The 23,285-nt window shown below is 44.9% G+C and overlaps 1 protein-coding gene across 3 annotated transcripts in view; it reads right to left on the reverse strand.

Annotated features, from left to right (window-relative positions):
- The window catches only part of DENND11 (DENN domain containing 11), a 57,141-nt gene that overhangs the window by 25,025 nt on the left and 8,831 nt on the right, over nucleotides 1–23,285 (reverse strand). For all 3 annotated transcript variants that reach the window (XR_007147236.1, XM_047834559.1, XM_047834548.1), the window contains exons 2-4: nucleotides 16,018–16,117; nucleotides 14,640–14,798; nucleotides 4,155–4,308 (exon numbers count right to left, since the gene is read on the reverse strand). Coding sequence is in view for 2 of the 3 variants with exons in the window: in XM_047834559.1 (XP_047690515.1) it covers nucleotides 4,155–4,308; nucleotides 14,640–14,798; nucleotides 16,018–16,117 (413 nt within the window). In the remaining variant the exon portion in view is untranslated. The remainder of the gene's footprint in view (nucleotides 1–4,154; nucleotides 4,309–14,639; nucleotides 14,799–16,017; nucleotides 16,118–23,285) is intronic.

Genomic DNA, 23,285 nt, shown 5'->3' on the forward strand with positions numbered 1-23,285 from the left:
TCTCTGCACCTGAGGCTGTCATTATTTTACAAAAGCGTATGATCGTGTCACAAACGGTTTTCTGTACTTTGCTACTCTCACACAAAAACACTTGCTGGTAAACCTTGCACGTCAACTATGTATGCTCTAATGCGTTATTTATAATGGCTGTATAATATATGGGGCATTCTAATTTTCCACCGCTCTACACGATGCTGACTTAAACATTCTTATACAGACATCATTATATTCTGTTGGGTTATAAATATAGGGCAGATCCTAAGGGGTGGGATTGCTAACGCAAAGGGTACTTGTATTTTCAATAGGTGCTAACAAATTGATTTTGATTTTTTTTAATGTTTTTATGTATTTATGTTTGAGAGAGAGAGAGAGAGAGAGAGCGAGCGAGCGAGCAGGGAAAGGGCAGAGAGAGAGGGAGACAGAATCCCAAGCAGGCTCCATACTGTCAGCAGAGAGCCCGATGTGGGGCTCGAACCCACGAAGAGAGTGAGATCATGACCTGAGCCAAAACCAAGAGCTGGACGCTTAACCAAATGAGCCACCCAGGCACCCCCTAACAAATTTGGAAGACCAGTCACATCTCCATCTGCAACCAACAAAGTACACTTTTTCCCACATCACATCAACTAGAGTTTGGTAGGCATGTTAATGAGCAGCCCTCACTAGAGAAAAGCAGATGGCGATTTTACTTTCTCTCCTCTGTCCCTCCTTTGTGGCCTGTTAGGGAGAGGAATCTGGGGACACCCAGGTCAGATGCCGGTGACCCAGGTCACCTTGCTTAGGGTTCAAGATAGCCCAGCAGCAACTGGACTCAGAGCAAAAGCTGGGTCAGAGTTTGGAGTGGTGAGAAAAGGAGCAGGGTTCAGTCAATACAGACCCAGAACGCCCTAATGACCCTCTGACCATTTCTTGATTATTGCCTCTCAGGGCATGCCATGGGGTGGGGAAATCCTTAAACTATGTTCCCTGGACTCCCATGGCAGCTGGCTTCCAGTTAAGTTCGTCCGCGGGAGGCAATGACTGGGGACTGGAAGGCAGAAGGCAGGGAGAGGGAGCTCTCCGCTTTCTCACTCATGCTGGTATTTTGCCAGCAGCAGAGGACGCGTCTGATTCTAACCTCCAGTTTCTCCCAGCAGCCGCAGCTCCAGCTGAGCCAGACCCCCCAGAGGGTCCGGCAACAGCAGGTGCACAGTGCCGAAGACACCTGAGCACAGGCTGTGTAGGACTCCTCCTCAGGTTGCCACGGTTTTGATAACATCACCTCTCCAGTTACCCCAGCCCCGTGAGGGTGTGACAGGCAGTCTGGAAGAGGGCCCTGAGTAATCCCCACCTCTTGGTATTTACAGCTGTACGTAATCCCCTCTTCCTCTTGAGTAACTTGCTTTGACCAACAGAATATGGCAACATTGCAGGGCTGTCACTTCTATAATTAGGTTACAAAGGATTCTGATTTCCCTTTTGTTTTCACTTGCTGCCTTTGATGAAGCAAGCCACCATGTTGGAGAGACCCACCTGGCTATGGACTGAGGACAACAAAGAGGCGGAGGTACCGAGGGCCTTGGTCCACTAGCCTTCAAGGAAACCAATCCTCCAACAGTCACATGAGCCCAGAAGTGGATACTGCCCCCGCCCCAGTCAAGCCTTCGGACAAGCCCCCAACCCTGGCCGATACCCTGCCCGTGGTGTCATGGGAGACCATGAAGCAGAGGACCCAGCCAAAACATGCCTGAATTCCTAGTTCACAGACCCTGTGAGATAATACATTTGTACTATTTCAAACCGTGAATTTGGGGATAATTTTCAATGCGGCGATAACTAATATAAGGTGGTAGCCGTCTCCAATTAGAAGTATCTGTATTACCTTGCTCCCTTTTTGCTCCTTCAGTCTTCCAGTGCCTAGATCATGGATTCCCTGTATGGAAGTAGCCTGGAATATCTAACATAGTTTGTGTTTTCCTGACGAGACCCTAACTGGTACTTATTAGGGTTCACATTCCACGGTCTAGTGTTTAAGGTTCTCTACCATTTGATTCCAGTCTATTTTTCCACTCTCTTCTCTCCTGCTCAGTGGACATAGGAATTCCGTCCCAGTCCAGCTACAGGAAGACCTCGTTTTATTGCACTTCACTTTATCAGGCTTTGCAGACTTTTTTTTTTTTTTTTTTTTATAAAATCAAAGTCTGTGGCAACCTTGCATCGAGCCAGCCTATTGGTGCCATTTTCCAATGGCAATTGCTCATGTCACATCTCTGTGTCACATTTTAGTAATTCTCACCATATTGCAAGTTTTTCATTATTATTTTTTTTGTCATGGTCAACTGTGATCAGTGATTATGACTCATTGAAAACACAGATGATGGTTAGCATTTTGTAGCAATAAAGTATGGTTTAATTAAGGGATGTGCATCGTTTTTTAGGCATGGTGCTATTGCATACTTAATAAACTACAGCACAGTATAAACGTAACTTGTGAATGCACTGGGCAACCAGAAATTTCATCTGACTCACTTTACTGCGGCTTTCGCTTTCCTGCATGGCCTGGAGCCGAACCCGCGGGATCTTGGGCATGCCTGTGACCTGCTCGTGCTCCATGAACCTGCCTGGGCCTTTTCACGCCTACCCCTCCACAAAGGTGGTGGGCTAAGCAGCTGGCACTGACTCTGGCACCAGTCCTGTGTTTAAGTCCTGGCTCTATCTCCTACTAGCTGTAAGGCCCTAGGTAAGTCACTGGACCTTTACAGACCACAGTTGGCTTATCTGGAAACAGAGAGTAAACAATCATTTACTTTAAAATATGCCACAATCGAGGCGCCTGGGCAGCCCGGTCGGTTAAGCGTCTGACTTTGGCTCAGGTCACGATCTCACCGTTTTGTCAGTTCGTGCCTCGCGTTGGGCTCTGTGCTGACAACTCAGAGCCTGGAGCCTGCTTCAGGTTCTGTGTCGCCCCCTCTCTCTCTCTGCCCCTCCCCTGCTCACATTCTCTTTCAAAAATAAACAAACATTAAAATAAAATTAAAATTAAAATTAAAACAAAATATGCTGTAACAGGTATAGATAAATAGCTGGCAGAAAGCCAGCCTCACAGGAGGGGCTGAGAAGGTGACGGCCCCCACTGGCCTGTTCCCTCAGTCTGGAACCAGCCTCCCTCACTTCTCACCTGGCCAAATACTTCGGGGACTAACCCTTCTTCCAAGATGCCTTTCCAGAGTTTACCCTTAAAGCCCTGGCATAATTTCTCTACCGGGGAGCCCTAGGTTTCTCCTGAAGTACCTTGTGGCCACCTACAGGGGAGGGAGAAGGAGGAGCTTCATGTTCACAGTCATCTCTGTACCCTACCAACGCCTCACGCTTGTCAACTGTAAGCGAACATATTCTAGTACACAAGCAAAGTGCTTCAGAAAAAGTACATCGCAAAGTCATATCAAGAATACGGTAACTACCGGGAGCCTGGCTGTCTCAGCTGGTAGAACATGCGACTCTTGATATTGGGTTGTAAATTTGAGCCCCATGGAGGGTGTAGAGAGTACTAAAAAATAAAATCTTTTTTTAAAAAATATTTATTTACTTTTGAGAGAGAGAGCGAGCGAGCGAGCAGGGGGAGGGGCACAGAGAGAGGGAGACACAGAATCCAAAGCAGCTCCAGGCTCTGAGCTGTCAATGCAGAGCCTGATGTGGGGCCTGAACCCATGACTGGTGAGATCATGACCTGAGCCAACGTCGAATGCCTAACCGACTGAGCCGCTCAGGTGTCCCAAAAATAAAATCTTAAAAAAAAAAAAAAAAAAAGTAATATGGTAACTACGAAATACAACATGTGTTCATCAAATTCTTCATCTTTCGTCTTTTCGACTCCAACGTCTGGCTTTAAATATCTAAAGCAAACAGCAGAAACAAATCCACTTCTTCTCTGCTAGGAATCTACCACAACTGGCCTGCCCTATCATCCTATATGGCTTTGCACCATGGTTCTAGAAAGGTCTGGAAAGCATATGTGTTTTCAAAGAACCCAAATGCTTACGTCAGAAACCTATTCCATCCAAATCAGACTCTGGGCATAAGCCCAGGACGTCAATTCCTTATGAATCAAAAAAATAATCAACAACCACTGTAGCAGACACGAGCCCAGGTCCACGCGAGCGCCTGGCCAGCCTCACCTTCATCTCAGGGTACATGTATCGGTGGATGGAAGGCAGCCAGTAGACAGGGGGCAGGCTGCCGCCTCTCCCCGGACCGGCATGGAGCACCCCTTTCTTGTCCTCATAGAACGCAGCCAGATGAGAGTAATGTCCTGGCGTCTCCAGCTGGTGTCTGCAAACACACACACACACACAGTGAGAACAGCTCTGGCCCCGGCTCTGCCCCTCGGTCGCCCTGCCCCAAGGGCTGGAACCCTTGGGGACGAAGCGATAAACCAAAAAGACCCTCATTTCGAGGTTGCCCAGAACGCCCCCTCGGGGGTTACAGAAGATCCTCACGTGGGGTCTGGTTCTCCCTGACACCATGGGACACACGCCTCCTCGCAGGAAACCGCCAGAAAGTACAGACCGTGACTAATGTTTATTGTTCTCCAGCAAGGTGTGCTGAAGAGGGTGTGGCGCCTCCCAGGGAAGGCTGAGCCAAGGGACAACGTGGAAGGCCACAAATCCCCTGCTTACAGATGCTCTCTGCTGAGAAACCATGCTTGTTTGCTTCGTTATAGAAGACTCAGAGGGAACTTACCCCTCAATGTCTCAAATGAGGGAAAACAATTACTGGATGTCACCAGGCCTCAGACTTTCTGCATCAAGTAATAAAATTATTAAAAAAGAAAGAAAGTAAGAAAGAAAGAAAGAAAGAAAGAAAGAAAGAAAGAAAGAAAGAAAGAAGGAAGGAAGGACAGACGGACTCAGAATCTCTTATTTTCCCACCCACCTGCTCGGGCCCACAGAGACTGGGCTGTGGGGAACCCTGTCAACCGACCGCAAGACCAAGAAAGCCTCAGTGAAGCCCTGGGCCATTTGGACAATGGAGAATCCTGCCTTCGAGTCAAGCGCAGGAGAGCTGTGGGCGCTATGTTTGATAGGGGTGTTATGGGTCCAACTGTCCCCCTCCAACCCCACCAGAAACAAGATCAGCTGGAGTCCTAACTCCCAGTAGCTAAGAATGTGACCCTCTCTGGAGACAAGAGTCTTTACAGAGTCAAGTTGACATGAAGTAATTGTGGTGGGTCCCAAGCCAATATGACTGCTGATCTTACCAAAAGGAAGAAGTTTGGACACGGTTGACATACACAAGGAGAACGCCACATGAAGGCAGACATCGGGAGAGATGCATCTAGAAGCCCAGGAAGACCAAAGATCACCAGCAAACCACCAGAAGCTAGGAGAGAGGCAAGGAGCAGATTCTCCCTTGTGGCCCCAGAAGGAATTGACCCTGCGGACACCTGACCTCAGACAGCCGGCCTCCAGAGCTGTGGGAGGGTTTCTCTTGTTCTCAGTCCCCTAGATTTGGGTTCTTTGCTATGACCACCTTAGGAAACAAATATAGGGAGGAATAAAAGGCAGTAAAGCCGTTTTAGTCTTATCTTCTTGGTGCCCTACAATCTCCATCATACTGCGGTGAGAGAGACTCAGCATACAAACTATGGTTGGCCCCCCGAGCAACAATGACTAAAACAGGGAACCCCCCACCGCCCCAGTCCATCGTTGTTGGCCTCCTCCAAGCTCAGACCTCAGACCTCCTCAAACCGCTCAGAGTCAGGATCTTCCTACTCCAACCGGGAGCCAGCTGCCCTCAAACGGTCTCTTCTCCAGAATGACTTCCAGCTCCTGATGCCAAGGTGCCACCCAGCTGTCACTCTGCACTGGGTGATCTCCGGGAAGTTACTACGCTTTTTAAAATCCGCTGTTTGCCCCCTCTCCCTCGAAAAGAGGTACTAGTGCCAACTCAATACTATTTTGAGGGCTAAATGAAATAAAGCAGGAAGAGAGCCTCATATGCCTTGTGCCACATTTCAGTCATTCACAAACATTAGGTTCCTTCCTCCCCAGCGACCCGGCAGCTTCTAGGCAGGTGCACAGTGAGGGCTCAAAACACTGGGTAAATGGGGCAAATTCAGACCCAGCCCTGGAAGAGATCTACAGGCAAACTCACCTTTTAATAAGAAAAAAAAATCAACATCAAGTAGGGGTGCCTGGGTGGCTCAGTTTGGTTAAGCATCCGACATCATAATCTCGCTGTTCGTGAGTTCAAGCCCCACACTGGGCTCTGTGCTCACAGCTCAGGGCTTGGAGCCAGCTTCAGATTCTGTGTCTCCCTCTCTCTGCCCCTTCCCCTCCCTCCCTCTCTCTCTCAAAAAAATAAACATTAAAAAAAATCAACTACATTTAAAAAAATTATTACAGGGGCTCCTGGGTGGTTCAGTCTGTTGAGCATCTGACTCCTGATTTCGGCTCAGATCACGATCCCAGAGTTGTGGGATCGAGCCCTGCAATGGACTCCATGCTGAGCTTGGAGCCTGCTCAGGATTCTCTCTGCCCCTCCCCTACTCTCTCTAAAATTAAATACACACACACACACACACACACACACACACACACACACTACTAAGATAAGTTCCTCTTAGAGTGGAGGCTAATTTGGGGGTTCTTATACCTTGTTTTAAGCTTTGCACAAGAAGGAAGTCATGTGATATAACAATAAATGACCATGAGGAGTGGGTGCCTATAATCCTTTTTTCACTCCTACTCATGTGCTTGATGGGAACCCTGTGGTGGCTAAATTGTGTTTAATTCTAAGAAGATGGCAGATTCCAGATACTCTTCAAGGACATGTGTCAAACTGATGAAAATTTGCTTAATACAAAATAACTCAAAAATGATGAAGTTCAAAAGTGTTTTCACTGGGACATAATTTCCCTGAAAGAACAATGAGAATCAGTTTACTGTGTTCTCAGTACTCCGTTTTCTGCACTAAAGGGGGCTGGGGATAACTGCTAGGATAATTTTTCATTTTCTAGGTTCTTGGTTTGCTGCTCAGTGTCTTTTCTGTTTGACTGCCTTGAATGCTATATTTGAACCGAGTTTCTAAAGAAAAAGCTCACTAAGCTAGAGTCCCTTGACAAAAAGCTAGTTTCAGGACCCTGTCCTCTGACAGCCTAAGATATCACTGACTGATGGAACGGAACAAGGCACTAATATGGAAGACAGAATACGAGGACGGATGGGAATATAAATTGGCAGTTCTGGATAAATGTTAAACAAGTGTTGTATGAAAGCGTCAAAATTTGAACACACTGGAGATTTTGCAATAAACAACACTGATAATCAAGCCTCAGTACCAAGATAACCCCAAAGGTACTGTAGCAAGGTTGAGAGCTGGAAGGGATGGTGAGCTTCAAAGACGTGCAAGGGGTGAGTTTCTGGGTGATCTTGCCTCTCAGGACGCATAGTACCACACTGAAAGGCAGGCCGAGTCATCTAGGGAAAGTGTCCAAAAGATAGGACATTGTAAAAACTAGAGAATGACGGCACAATAGATACTACTGATCTGAAGCCTCAGGCTTCTAGGCTAAGTCGAGGGCTCCCCTGCAGGACCAGAGACGCTGGGGTTCTCCTTAAGCCCAATCCCCTTCACGGACATAACATAAGCTCATGTGACCACAAAGATGCCCACTGCAGCTAATCCTGGTTTCCCCTACATACCCAGCAATGAAGTGGCCAGCGTCAGAGTCCGAGATGCCTCTGCGGGATAGGTACCCTTCCTCACTCTGGTGTATTCACTGCTGGTCTGACCCAGTCTGGCTTCTGGCTTTGCAAGTACAGAAAAATAGGCATTTTTTTTTTTTTTTTATTGCTGGTGTGGGTATAGAATGGTACTAGCCTTCTGAGGGGTCACTTGCAATCTGTATCAAAATGTACACTGCATATACTGTCTAACCCAGCGATTCCATTTCTGGGAAGGTGACCTAAACAACCATATCTGGATATGAACGACCATTTACCTACAATGCTGCTCATGTTTACAGTGGCAAAAAATAAGAAACAACTCAAAAGCCTAATAACAGGGATATAGTTAAATAAACCATGATACGTCTACATACTGAGAGGCTTTGAAATCACCATGATGTTGAGAACTATTATGAGCGACATTCACAGAAAGGTTAACGTATGAAGTTAGAAATTTTAGATGCTGAATGACTTTGATATATATTTTTTTAAATTGTGAATGTATATATTTATACAGGGAAAAGACCAGAAGGCTATGTTTACAGCAGATAGGGCTGGCTAGTGGGATCATGGTTGGGTTTTTGTTTTTTTTTTGGGGGGGGGGGTTGTCTATTTTTCAGTCTTCTACAATAAGTATGTGATAATTTTATGTTTAGTCCTTTTAAACTTTTCATTATGGAAAATTTTAAACTTCTACAAAAAGTAGAAAAAAGAATAATAAGCCCCATTATCCAACATTTAGCTTCAACAATGATCAATATTTTATCAGTATGGTTACATCTACACCGTATCCCTGCCCCCACACCACTTCTTCCTCGAATACTTTAAAGAAAATCCCTTATCATAATATTTTACCCATAAACACTTTGGTGTGCATCTCTAATGGATAAAGTGTATTTAAAACAGAGCTTAAACACCATGCCATTATCTTGCCTAACAAAATCAGTAACAAAGCCCGAATGCAAAATAATAGCCAGTCCACATTCAAATTATACCAAGTGTCCCCAAAATATTTTACAGTTGGTTGTTTGAATCATGATCGAAGGAGGGTCCAGAGATATGGTAACTAACATGTTTATAAGCCTGTTTTATGCTAGAACACTCCCCTTTTTCTAATTTAGTTTTTAAATTATAAGACAGTTCTCCAGTATCTTCTGATTAATAAGAACTAGTCACAGAAAGGACTAGCTAGAGAGATACGGAAGCCCAGGTCTATGGAGGAAATCTAATAAATAAGTTTGGGTACAAGAAGTAAGAATGAACAGAAAACACAGATTCGGTATTTTCAGAAACCAAGTCTAGTTAATTTAGACTAACAGCCCCGTGCCCAGACCTACACGTGCCTCACATGCTCCTCTCCCCCTCACACTGTCACGCAAGTCCCTCCCTCTCATGTCACCTCAAGCCCTCTGTAATCAGCAAGCTGGAAAACCTCCCTAGCTGTGACTCAAAATCTAGAAGCCATGAAAAGATTAATGAATTCAATCAAGAAAGATATCTGCATGACAAAAGGTAATGCTAAAAGATGAATGACAAAGTGGAAAAATAATTTACAGTGCAAAGAACAAATGTCCCTACTATACAAAGATCTCCTGGAAATTAATAAGGTCAACAACCAAAAAAAAACAAAAAACAGAACTGAGCAAAGGCTAGAAATGGTTCATAGAAGAGGGAAAACAAGTGACTCAAATAAATATAAAGGTACTCAATCTCATTCCTAAGAAAAATGCAAATTAAAACCATGCTCATGCATGGTGTTTTACCCTACAGAATGCCAAAAACCTCAAAGTTTTATTTTTGTGTTGGCAATGTTGTGAGGAAACTGCATTCTCCTGCATTACTGCTGGGTGGGCAAAACTGTACAACCTTTATGGAAAACAACTGGACAGAATCTATTAAAATTACAAATACCTCTACCCCTTGAACCACCAATTTCATTTCTGGAAATTTACTGTACACATATTCTGTTCATATGTGAAATGATATTTGCACATAGGTATTCAGTGCAGCATTATTTGTAATAACAAAAGAGTGGAAATGACCAAATGTCCATCAATAAGAGACTTGATAAAGCATGGTTCTTCTAGACAAGGCATATAATACAATGGTGAGAAACGATAAACTTTCTGTACTGATATCTCCTTGGATATATTGTTCGTTGAAAAAGGTAACGTATAAAACAACATGTACAACCTGATACTTTTTGCATGAAAAGGAGGGGAAAAAAAGAACATATATTTGTATTTGTGCACACACACACATTTTGGAGAGATAGAAGAGAAATTAACAGTATTTACTGGGATTATTGGCTGAATATTGGAACTGGGATAAGACTTTTCGTTTTATGCCAGTAGTAGAGACTGCCACTCTCTTCTTCCCTGAATAATAGAACTTTCCGATTGTAGCGCATTACAGAGTCACCTAGTCAAGGACCACATTTCCCAGACTTTCTTGCTGTTAGGTGTGGCTAGGAATGAACTGGCCAATGGCACGTAAGCAGAAGTGATGTGTTTAACTTGGGGGATTCCTGAGTTCTTCCTCTTCTTGGAGGCTTGACCATGACCTGGTAATGGTGAGTCCTCCTCTATCATGCAGATGAGGACAATACTCTAGGAGACAGGAGCATAGGACACAGAAAGACTTGGGTCCCAGGATGACCCAGCGGAACAGAGCCATCTAGTACACGGGACTGCCTCTCCCCCTCCAGGACTGCTGTGCTAGAAAAGCTATCTTCTTTGAGTCACTAGATTTTGTGTCTCTTTGTTGTAGCAACGTAGCCTGTGCTCTAGCTAAAGCGGAAAGTGGTGCCCAGAAATGAGTTGCTGCAGTATCAGACAAGACACTGTGGCATTTGAATTCGCAGCTGGCACGGGAAGGTGGTAAGGAAGTAGGTGTTGTAGACTAGAAAGCTGGTAACCCTTGTCCCCCTGTAGCAAAAACCTGCTAGAACTTCAGTAACTTGGACAGGCCCCGTGTCATGTGAACTTGTACCTCCAGGGGAAGCACTTAGAAATCAAACGTTGATTGCTTCTCATTTGCAGTGAGCTGCTACAAGAGTAAGATGAAAACAGGCAAGAACTGGCCACTTTGCAGGCCAAAATGGAAAGAAATACAGCCTAAGGGACAGTGTGTTCTGAGTTCTGCAATAAAAGTTAGTTGAGGCTCCAACTCTTTGAGATCCCATGGGACTAGAAAAGCCAACCGCTTTTGTACCCCAAAACCAGGAGATAAGAATTCCCTTCAAAGCTTTTATGAAACTCTCCAGTTAAGAGTAGAGTCATGGGAGACAGACCCATTTGCAAAGATCAGATTTAGGGTATGGCCTCAAGGTAGCATCATATTTTATTATATATATATATATATATATGTGTGTGTGTGTGTGTGTGTGTGTGTGTGTGTGTGTGTGTATTTATGCATGTATTTATGGTAGTTGCCATTTAAATTAGAAAAAGATGGATAGGCCAAGAACAGACAACAGTAACCAGTCTACAGTCCACTGACTTAAAAACTAAGACCCAAAAGAATCTTTCGCAGCAGATACTTTAATTTGGGACTGACTAGAAGCAAACAGACCAGAAGCCTATTCGGTTTTTGAGGGATCTGTACGGTCATGTGGCTGGCCTATAAAAGCCTGTGACTGCTCCACCCTTAAAGAAACCACTACACCCACCAACCTACACCAGCAAGAAATGTGTTCTCTAGGTGTGCAGCCTCAGGGAGATCACGTTCCCCCATGCCTGCTTCAGAAGTGGTTGTGGCGGAAAATGGGTACAAAATCTCGTAGAAGGCAAAGCCAGGAGCCACGGAGGAAAACGGGCAAGGGGATTCTCAATAACAGAACCACGGTTTCACCAGTGAACTTACTACTCCACCAGGACAAGGAGGCTTTGCAGCCCCTGCAGCAGAATTTCATGAGCATGATGGACTAATGGCTACTTGTATTTCTTATCCTTCCTTTTTCCAAATAGGAGCTTGTACTGGGGTTCCCACTTCACCTTCGATGTTGCATTTAGGAAGTGCAGAGTGAATGAACTTGTCTGTTCTTCTGCAGGTTTTCAGGATATGAAGAACCGTGGGCTGATCTGTCGAAAAGGACTGCCTCATATCACCCAGAAATCCTGGACCGTAGACTAGAAGCATCAACTCAATGAGCCTCTCTGAGGTCTCCCTCAGAGAGGGAGGGTGGGAGGAATGTTCTCTCCATGTGGGAAGAAGAGTGCACATGGATATCAGGATCGCAAGAGGGGCACACTGAAACAGGGGCTGTTGATTTTGCCCCCAGATCCTTCTGTCCCTTTTTTCCTGTTTGCAACAGAACCACCAGAGTTTTAACTGGTCACAGGGTCACCTAGCTAGAGACTACCTCTCCCAATCTCCCTTGCTGTTAGGTGTCTCCTTGTGTTGGAGAACTTGACAATGGTACATAACAAGTGATGTATGCAGCTTCTGGGGCTTTCCCTCTTCCCTAGGGGCTAGATGCAGACAGTAGTGGTGAGCAGCTCAGAACACTGGAGAAGGACATCTTAGAATACAAAAATCACTCTTAGGATATTGTAGAATCATAAGAGAGAAGTGGTCTGGGTCCCTAAACAACTGTACAGAACAGCAGGCTACCCACCTGGACCACCGGCCCACCTCTAGACTATTACATGAGAAAGAATCTTCTGTCTTATTTTAATCATTGTATTTTGGGGCCTCTGTTACTGCCATGTAGCAGGATGCTAATAGAATACCTCCTTATCACTTTTAACTTTTGAACCATGAGAAAATACTGTCTACTTGGGAAAATTAATTTTGTCAAAAGGAGTAATTTTTTCAAAGTGTCAGGATCCCAATCAAAAAAATGTTTAACTCCGTCATACTACTTCTGGGGCACAAAACTGAGGAAATACTTCAAATACAGAAAAAGAGATCTGTATGAGGTGTTTACCACAGCTCCAAAATGTAGAGGAGCAATAAAAAAAAAAAAAACATGCTAAATGCTCAACCACAGTGAATAATGAATATTTTATTTATTTTTTTAAGTTTAATTTTTTTGAGAGAGAGAGAGAACGAGTGAGCACAGGTCACACTGTCAGCGCAGAGCCTGACGCGGGGCTCGAACTCACGAACCGTGAGATCATGACCTGAGCCGAAGTCAGGACTCAGACAACCATAGTGAATAATGAAGACAACTTATAGAACAGCTCTAGCATTACAGAATTATTAAAATAATCATCAAAATGATAAAATGATACATACGGAGGACAACGCAGAGAAAACATATGCCTAACCAGTGCATAAAGAAGGAAAAAAATGGAATGGAAAAGTGGAATATTTTCTTACAGGAGGAAACGTTCCTGAAATTAAAAATAAAAGATGTATCTATAGATCAAAAGGGACACGCACACACTTGGCCTCTCTCAAAAATAGATAAACATTAAAAAAACAAACAAAAAAACAATCGGGGATGCCTGGGTGGCTCAGTCAGTTAAGCTTCTGACTTTGGCTCAGGTCATGATCTCACAGGCCATGGGTTCGAGCCCCACAATAGCTCAGAGCCTAGAGCCTGCAGCCTGCTTTGGATTCTGTGTCTCCCTCTCTTTGCCCCTCGCCCACTTGCATTCTGTCTGTCTGTCCCTCTCCCTCTCCCTCTCCCTCTCCCTCTCTCTCTCTCTCTCTCAAAACTAAACATTAAAAAAATAAAAAGTGGGGCACCTGGGTGGCTCAGTCGGTTAAGTGTCTGACTTTGGCTCAGGTCATGATCTCATAGTTCATGGGTTTGAGCCCCACATGGGGCTCTGTGCTGACAGCTCAGAGCCTGGAGCCTGCTTCAGATTCTGTCTCCCTGTCTCTCTGCCCCTCCCCTGCTTGTGTGCTTGCTCGCTCTCTCTCTCAAAAATAAACAAACATTAAAACAAAATAAAAAAAGAATCAGATGCTTAACTGACTGAACCACCCAGATGCCCCTCTTTGTACTTTTATATACATTTTAAATAATAAACTTTTTTTCCCACAAGCAACAAATTTCATGTTCTTTTGAAGATCGTCATCAAGAATGACTGTTATGTTAAAAAATTCAAATAAATTCTGGGGCGCCTGGGTGGCGCAGTCGGTTAAGCGTCCGACTTCAGCCAGGTCACGATCTCGCGGTCCGTGGGTTCGAGCCCCGCGTCGGGCTCTGGGCTGATGGCTCAGAGCCTGGAGCCTGTTTCCGATTCTGTGTCTCCCTCTCTCTCTGCCCCTCCCCCGTTCATGCTCTGTCTCTCTCTGTCCCCCAAAAAAATAAACGTTGAAAAAACAAATTAAAAAAAAAAAATTCTAAAAGTATAAAAGTGTATACATAGTATGATGCCAAGTATATATATTTTTAAAAAAGTATACACATGTGTGTACCAAAAAAGAGGCAAAGGTGCTAAGATTTTAATAGTGCTTCAGGGGTTAGGGATAGATTTCTCTCAAAATCTGAAATGAGAGTAATGAAAAACTATAGAAGATAACGAATAGTTTTGTTGCTTCTGTTAAAGATTCCCTTCCTATTAGCACAAGCAGTAATAATGACCCCGAATAATGAATGATGAGGCTTAAAAAGAGTTTAGAGTCTATTTGCCTACCTGGGGTGAAGGAGGTAATTGCTGTGGCTTAGGGTAAACAAAGAGCACGTACTTATTAACAGATTATGTCATTCAACAAAACTGAGGACAGTATTGACACAGACCGAAGGCAAATCCGCCCCAGCATGAAGAGTCTTTAGGCCATGAGTTGGATTGACAGAGAAAAGACCACCACCTGAGGCACGAAATGTGGCCATGGATGTTCGAGCAAGGGCATCTGCTGTTCTGACACACAACCTATGTCTCTGAGGGCACATCACTCACACACACACACACACACACACACCTCTGGCTGGCAGATTTCCCACGGCCACCCCGCACATGTATGCGAGCCACATACCGAACCTGGTTCTCCAAGAAGTGCATGTACCGGTAAAGCAGGGTGTAGGACGGAGACAGGATGCCCACAGACTTCATACGTGCACCACGTTCCAGCTCACTTTCCACAGGCATGTTGGCGAAGCAGGCCAAGCCGAAGAAGGGTCCCTTTCGGAAATAGCTAAAACGGACCAAATGTGTCATGGGGCTCAAAATCAGAGAAGAGAAATTTTGTTTGGCTTCGGTTTTTGTTTTGTTTAAAAAAAATTTTTTTTAATGTTTATTTTTTTATTTTTGAGAGAGAGAGACAGAGTATGTGAGCAAGGGGAAGGGCAGACAGAGAGGGAGACATAGAATCCAAAGCCGGCTCCACGCTCTGAGCTGTGAGCACAGAGCCTGATGCGGGGCTCGAACTCACAGACCGCGAGATCATGACTTGAGCTGAAGTCGGACACTTAACCGACTGAGCCACCCAGGCGCCCCTGGCTTCGGTTTTTAATGTGAGATGCAGCCCCGAGGAAGACAGAGAGCTGTGTCCAGGGGTCTGCATGACAAAGCTCTCAGTCTGAAGACCAATGTTTTAGAACCAAAGGGGAATGTCAGTCCAGGCCACTCAACCCCACAGAGGAGACAACCCAGGTATAAAGAGATTACCTAACTCACCAAGGGTCACCCAGCAGGAGCTAGGACTTGACCTCTGGCAAGTCTGCTGCTGCACTGCCCATGACCATGGACAGATCCCTTCGCTCCTGCATAACTACTGATGCCATAAGGAACCAAAACAAAGATTCATCTTCAGGCCCCTCTGGAAGGGCGCTCTGTTTTAGTAGCATAAGCCACGTCGATTCTTTCCTCACTTCCTGAGTCTCTGATATTTTTAACAGGGCGGATGACCACAGCTGTCACTTTATCTCCTCCCCCTTTCTTACACTTCTGTCATGGTTTCAGCCCAGTGAGAAGATTAAAGCTACTCTGGTTACCCTCGTGTTCTATTCGTTTGCTCCTCACACGAATCTTAATTACACAGGACTATAACTTGGCCTTACTGAAAGCTGGACTTTCAAGTTTTAGCCCACAAATGGCTTAAGTTAACCCAAACTGTACTGAAAGTCCATTCTTTCAACAAAGCCAAACCTCAAGTAAGACCTAGCGTTTTCTTAAAAGGGAGAGAGAACCTCTGATAGTTCTTAACTTTTGGGGGTCATGAAACCCATTGGGAACCTAATCAAAGCTGGGGGCCTTCTTGCTGGAAAACTGATATAAACACAAATCTATCTATATATATTTTCAGGGCATTTCTACACACCTTTGGAAGACCCCCTGATGAGAGCCCTTACGCTGTGGGGAAAGTCTGTGAGAAGAGAGAAATGGTACAGGGATTTACATTCTGAAATACTTACATGAAGTCAGACTGAATTTTATGGGACCCACTGGCCATAGACTTGAACTCAACACCTTCAAGGTCAATATCTTGAGGTAAGCACCATTCCACCATGTTCCCTGTGGGAAAGGGAGGTGACAAGTTAAAAGAAACAAAGTCATTCAAAGAAAAGGACGTAGTACAAGGGCTGAGGGCATACGGCTGCCCAATACACGCACTGCTGGCTCAGCCACCAAGACGCTTAAGTGGGTCATCTCATCTACCACCCACACGCTGGCAGAGTTCCCCAGTTACTCCAGAGGGCCAGGAGACAGGCCTTAAAGGAGCCTTGCCCTCTGCCGAGAGAGGAGCACATTCTTTCTAGTGACGATATGGTCTTTGGTGCTCCATTCTGCATAGCTACTTTCAAACGTCCTTCCTTTCATGGCTTTACTTCCGAGGGCATGATTCTTACCCCCGTCTCCTTTCCCTAACCCCCTGAGATCTTGTTCCAACTTCTCCTTCTACAGCTACTGATGACTCTGACAACCCTGAACTCTTTTTAATTCACGTTGTCATTGACCTCTTTGTGGAATTTGAGAATTCCTCAAAAGTGTATTCCTCTTTTGCCTTGATTCCCATGACAAAATACTATTTTGGTTTTTTCCCTACTTCTCTGTCTAGGTAGCTCTGCTTCCTTCCCAAAGTCTTTCTCTTCTCTCCCTAGGTGAGGCCCATATCCAAGGCTTAGCCTTCAGTTATTTGCTTCCAGAACCTCGGGGCTCATTCACTCATCATCAGTTACTGACTTTTTACCGAGCTGGATGCTGGAGCTACAAAGTCAAATAAGACATAGTCCCTGACTGCAAAGAGATTAGAATCCAGAAATAAACAAGGAGACCACAGATTACAGTTCCAGGGGATAAACGCTATGAGAGAGGAGAATGTGAGCAGTGATGAGCATCTATCAGATTGAGGGAATCGGAGATTTGCACAACAGCACTGTTACCCAGAACACGGACAGAACACATACTGACAGAACACTATGGAATATTCCCTACTGTTTTCTTGTGTGTTCAAAATTTTTCAAAATAACAGTATCGAGCTATGCGTGAGTTTATTTTATTTTTTCTAACAGCTTGAGATACAATTCGCACACCGTGCCATCTACTCACTTACGGCAAACAATTCAACGGCTTTTAGTATAGTCAGCTGTGCAACCAACTACCACATTTTCAACGTTCTCCCATTTTTACATCCAAGGAAACAATGAGACAAATAGAACACTTGCTCAGAGTCACCCCTAACCAGCTGAGCTAGTGTGCTTCAGGGGCTGCCAGGAACTAGGGTTCCGGGGGCACCTGAAGGGTTCAGTGGGTTAAGTGTCTGACTTTGGCTCAGGTCATTATCTCATGGTTCTCGAGTTCAAGCCCTGCATTGGACTGTATGCTGATAGCACAGAGCCTGCTTCCGATCCTCTGTGCCCCAATCTCTCTGCCCCTCCCCTGCTCATTCTCTCTCTCTCTGTCTCTCTCTCTCTGTCTCTCTGTCTCTCTCTCAAAATAAATAAATAAACTTAAAAAAAAAAAAAAAAAAGAGCTGGTTTCCAGGCTGGACTCCCTGCATGAAGCTAGACCAGTCACCCTACAGCGGTGTGGGGGGAGCAGTTAAATACGCACTTAGCCCAGGCTAGACTTGGCTCCAAGGCTTGGTTTTGTCACAAGCTGTGTGGCCTCTGGTAAAAGCTCTTGGATCCTCGGTTTCCTTATTGTAAAATGAAGACAATTCAATACGTGAGGAGGCTGACTCACCTGTAAGATTGCTTCTAGCTTTTAATTCCCAACTACAATGAGGGGGAGAAAATTAAACATAAATTCCCAAGTATCCAGTACAAGAGGAATACATATTCCTTGAAGACAGAGGCTCACCTACTTCTCTTGTGCTCTGAGCACCTGGCACAGGCCTCAGCCAAGTGGGAAAGAAACATGTGAAATGACCCTTTCAAGGGCAGAGAAAGGTGGGAAGAGTTGGGGGGGGGGGTGAGGGCAGCAGATGCGGCAGGCCTTGGGTGACCTGCCCAGGAGTAGGCAATGGCCCTGTGAGTATAAACAGGGGTGGGAAGGATTATGACACTTTATTTTAGAACAAACTTCTTATCACTACTCCAAACCCTACTTTCCTAGGCATGAGAAATGCCGTGAATAATCCAGCCAACAGTGCTTTCAGATTGCACTCCAAGCATCAGAGAAGCTGCATATCCGTCTACCTACATATGGGTCCAGTCTCCAACCATGGCAGGCACCACGGAGGGTTATCCGGCCTCACCTTCAGAGCCTAGGGTGCTTTCAAATAGTTTACTTTCAAGAGAGGAATCACGGCTCTAACAAAGAGCTAAACCCAAAAGCGTGTAAAGAGGAATTAGGATTTTATAAAACAGAAAGGATAGAATGATGTTGTGCGTGTCCGGGTTAAAGACAAGGAAAAGCACGCTGCACACTGAAAGAGGGGTGAACTTGGGGATAAAGGGATTTCCATCTTTCCCCTTCCATGCATGTCTACTATCTCTGTGGTTCAGTGGCTTTCGGCCTGTGGAGTGTATGAGGACACCCAGGGAACTTATAAGGGTGCTGGGGCCTATCCCCGATATACAGGATCATGTCCCTGCCTCGTAGCACGTGGGGATTCTGCTGGCGAGCTCCTGCTTCAGCCTGTGTACACGGCCCTAACCCTCTGCAGTGGGAACAGGTAGCCAGCCTAGGAAGGGACAGCCTGGGACAGGGCTGCTGCAGTGTCCCTCAGGTAGACGCCATCCTCCTCGCCTACCCAACCTGCCTCTTCTCTTATCCGCTGCCTTCTTCCCTCGCTGCCGTTCCATAATGGGTTCAGAGAGCCCTAACACTGTTTCTTTCCTCCAACCCAGCCGATCCATGACTTCTAACAAAAAAACTTGTTAAAACACCACCAGGGTGCCTGGGTGGCTCAGTTGGTTGAGCATCCAATTCTTGATTTTGAGCTCAGGCATCATCTCACGGCCTGGGGATCAAGCCCCCCATCATGCTCTGCACTGACAGCATGGAGCCTGCTTGGGATTCTCTCTCTCCCTCTCTGCCCCTCCCCTGCTCACACATTCTCAAAATAAACATTTAAAACAAAGAAACAAAACTTGAATTTACCTAAAATTTTTTTCCTGACAGCTAAGTACAGAAGAGCACACAAATCCTAACTATTGCTCAGTGAATTTCCCCAACATGCACATCCCTGCATAACAAGCACCCAGACCAAGAAGGAGAAGCCTTCTGTACACCAGAAGCCCCACTGTCCCCCTCGTGACCCTCTCTCAACAGGAACTATTATCTTGACCTCTAATGCTGTAAATCAGCTTGGCTGTTTTGAAATTTATATCGATACAATCGTAGTTTACATTCTTTTAGGTCTTCTTTTGCTCAATATTCTTTGCAAGATTCATTCATGCGGATCCACGAAGCTACTTCCATCCTATGCATGTAACAGATTATCTATTTCACTGTTGATGTGCATTTAGCTTATTTCCAATTTGAGGCTGTTACAAACACACCGCTACAAAATGTCTTATACTTAAGTCGTCTGGTGAACACATGTGGGGTGGCTTTGTAATAGGTCAGCCTGGCTAGGCCGAACTACGTCTCTCAGAATTGCCTTCCTCAGGAATTCCAGGTGAGACGGATGGAATGTGGGATGTGGGATGTGGGATGTGGGAGTGATGTGGCAGGGCAGCAGTCGGCATATTGTATGCACATCAGGAGGCTGGGGGAGGAGCACCAGGCAGCTCGTGTGCATTACTGCTCGTCTGCGGACCACCTCGGGGGTCTGGGGGTGGCAGCCAGGCCCGTGAATGCTGGACCCACCTTCCCCTGGATCTTCTTTCACCTTCTCTGACTCCTAAGCCAGGTGTGGGTTTAGTTCCACAATGAAGGACATCAACTTCATCAGGACACCCACATCCTGAAAGCTGGAGGCGGACTGACCCGGGTTCCTGTACATGAGTTCCAGCTTCTCTCCATGTTCCCAACTATACTCTCTTCTTCCATAACTGCCGGCCCAATAGAGTTCCAGCTCCCTCATCAGGCAGAAAGACAACAGCCTTATACAGCCTGCCTACCTAGCTCCCACAACTGCGTAAGATCAAATTCTTGCAATAAATCCCTTTAGACATCTCCTAGCGGTTCTGTTTCTTTGATTAAACTTTGACACAATATGTACACATTTCCGTCGACAACATCCCTAGGAATAGAACTACCGTAAAAATGTCTTCATCGGGGCTAACTAAGAGATCTTTAACAATTCCCAAAGCAATGTTTCCCAAAGCTTTTGTTGACAGAGCTTCTGCAAAAAAACAAAAACAAAAACAAAAAATAAAACACATTTTTCAAAAGGGATTTTGGCCAAATTATCTTAGGGTAAACAAGGATAGACACATTTCTTTACTGCAGAACTTCTCAGAGCCTTTAGTATGTTACTCTGTTTTGTGGACCTCTACGAGACCTTAATGTTTCCAAAATCTGGGGGCTAATAAACCTATTCTTAACAAGCATCCCCTGTACAGCCCACCAAAGTGGGGGGAAGAAGCATCTTAAGGGACTAATTTTACTGAAGACATTTTTTTTTTTAAGAAATGCCAGCACACAAGGAGTTGCAAGTTGACCCTCAATATCCAACTCTTACAGGGAACAAAACCTCCTATATTTAGCCAAATCACAACTACGTTCTTCAGTATCTTCTTGCCTGTAGGAACGGCTACATGAGTCAATTCTGGCCAATGGGAAATGGACAGAAGTGAGGTGTACGGTTGCCAAAAAGTACCTTAAAGGGCAGGTGTACGTGCTGCCCCTTCCTCCATCCTGCTGTCTAGAATGTGGATGTGGTGACAAGCCGTCATGAATCTAGGTCCCTGGATGGCCGCTTGGACTGAGCCAGCATTCCAGCCCTAGGCCAGCTATCTCCTGTTGCATGAGAGAGAAATAAACTCCTATCTTGATTAAGCCACCGTTACTTTGGGTCCCTGGTATTCATGGCCAAACCCACGTGTTACCCGACACCGCTGACCTGTAGAAGAAAGCCCCCATTCCTCAGCCTGGCTCTCAAAGCTGCCACCCTCGTCCCTCTGTGCGTGTCCGGTCCTCACGCTACGGAAACTGACAGACTCAGATGGAGGGAGTGACATCTGGTGGTTACAGTCTTGACTTCTAGATGGCTGTAAGTCCCTCAGGGTCTTTCCCAGATGGAAAGTTCCATCAGGGTCAGGCTGGGGAGTCACGGAATGAGCCCGGGTTCCAGAGCACTGCTCTGGGACTAGTTACCCTCACCTTTACCTACTGACACGCTCCTTGAATGAAAGGAAAGTAAATGAAGTAGACGAAGCTACTTCGGTCCTCATGCCAGCCTATGTAATCACTGGAGGTGATTTCCACAGGAGACGGGTCTATTTCCACAGGAGACGGGACTTCTTAAAGACAGGAACTTCGTTGATCGTCACATCCCAACACGGCACACCGCTTAGCACGGTACAGGATGGGTGTTACGTAGTAATAACAATAATGAAAGAAAAACAGCTTTATTGCAGGCAGGCATTTTTTAAAGAGCCAACTGATGAATTAATGTTAATTATCCTAGGGGTAATGATACTGTGGTTATGTAAGAAAATGTCCTTCTTCTTAGGAGGTTTATACTCAAGAATTTAGAAGGATCATCATGTCTGCATTTACTACCAAAAGGCTCAGGAAAAAAAAAAGTATATCTGTATATAGTCAGTTTGACACATTGCTTGCTGAACTAGAGTCGACACAACTGAAGTATTTTTCTTTTTTAAGATTATTTATCTTTGAGAGAGAGAGAGTGAGCAGGGGAGGGGCAGAGAGAGGGGGACAGAGGATCCGAAGTGGGCTCTATGCTGACAGCAGACAGGCCGATACAGAGCTTGAACCCATAAATCGCGAGATCATGACCTGAGCCGAAGTCAGATGCTCAACCGACTGAGCCACCCGGGTGCCCCAACACAATTGAAGTATTAAAGAACGATCTGAGCATAGGGATTTCACATTTCTTTACGCTGGAGATCCAATGCAATCTCAATCCAAATGCCAGCAAATTATTTGTGGATATTGAAAAGTTAATTCTAAAGTTTATATGGAAAGGCAAAGGCCCCAGACAGCCAACACAAGACTGAAGAAAAAGTGAGGATTGACACTACCCAATTCTAAGACTTACCAAGAAAACTACAGTAATCAAGACAGTGATTAGACAAGATTAGATACATGGACGGAACAGGACACAGAGCCCAGAAACAGACCCACACAAATACAGTCAGCTGATCTCTGCCAACAAAGCAAAGGCCATACAATGGATAAAGGATTATCTCTTCAACAATGGATAACCACAGGCCAAAAAAAAAAAAAAAAAAAAAAAAGAATCTAGACACAGAACTTACACCTTTCACAAAAATTAATTCAGTATGAATAGTATACTAAAATGCAAAATTATAAAACTTCTGGAAGGTAACAAAGGAGAAAATCTAGGTGACCCTGAGTTTAGCAATGAGTTTTTAGATACAACACCAGGAGCACGATCCATGAAGAAAAAAATTGGTATGTTGTACTTCATTAAAATTAAAAACTTCTGATCTGTGGAAGATACTATGAAGAGAATAAAGACAAGCCATACACAGAGAAAATATTTGTAAAAACATACCTGATAAAGGCTTAAATCCAAAATATACAAAGAACTAAAACACAACATTAAGAAAAATATAAACACCCAATTTAAAAAATGAACAAGTGGCACCTGGGTGGCTCAGTCGGTTAAGCACCTGACTCAATTGCAGCTCAGGTACTGATCTCAGGGTCGTGAGTTCAAGCCCCATGTTGGGCTCCATGCCGGGCGTGGAGTGTACTTAAAAAAATATTAAAAACGGACAAAAGATCAGACCAGTGATCTCACCGAAGACGATATACAGATGGCAAATGAGATTATGAAAAACATGCTCAAAATTACATGTCATTGGGGAATTCCAAATCCAAACAAGATTTTTCTCACGCCTATTAGAATGGTCAAAATCCCGAACATGGAAAACACCAAATGCTAATTGCAAGAGCCTGCAGCAACAGGAAGTCTCATTCGTTGCTGGTAGGAATGCAAAATGGTACAACCACTTTGGAAGACAGTTTGGCATTTCCTTACAACTAAACATACTCTCACCGTATGATCAGGCAATCATGCTCCTTCACATCTATCCCGAGAGTGAGAACTTAGGTCCACACGAAAGCCTGCCCACGG

This window comes from Prionailurus viverrinus, chromosome A2, assembly GCF_022837055.1.
Source record: "Prionailurus viverrinus isolate Anna chromosome A2, UM_Priviv_1.0, whole genome shotgun sequence".
In the NCBI taxonomy this organism is placed as follows: Eukaryota; Metazoa; Chordata; class Mammalia; order Carnivora; family Felidae; genus Prionailurus; species Prionailurus viverrinus.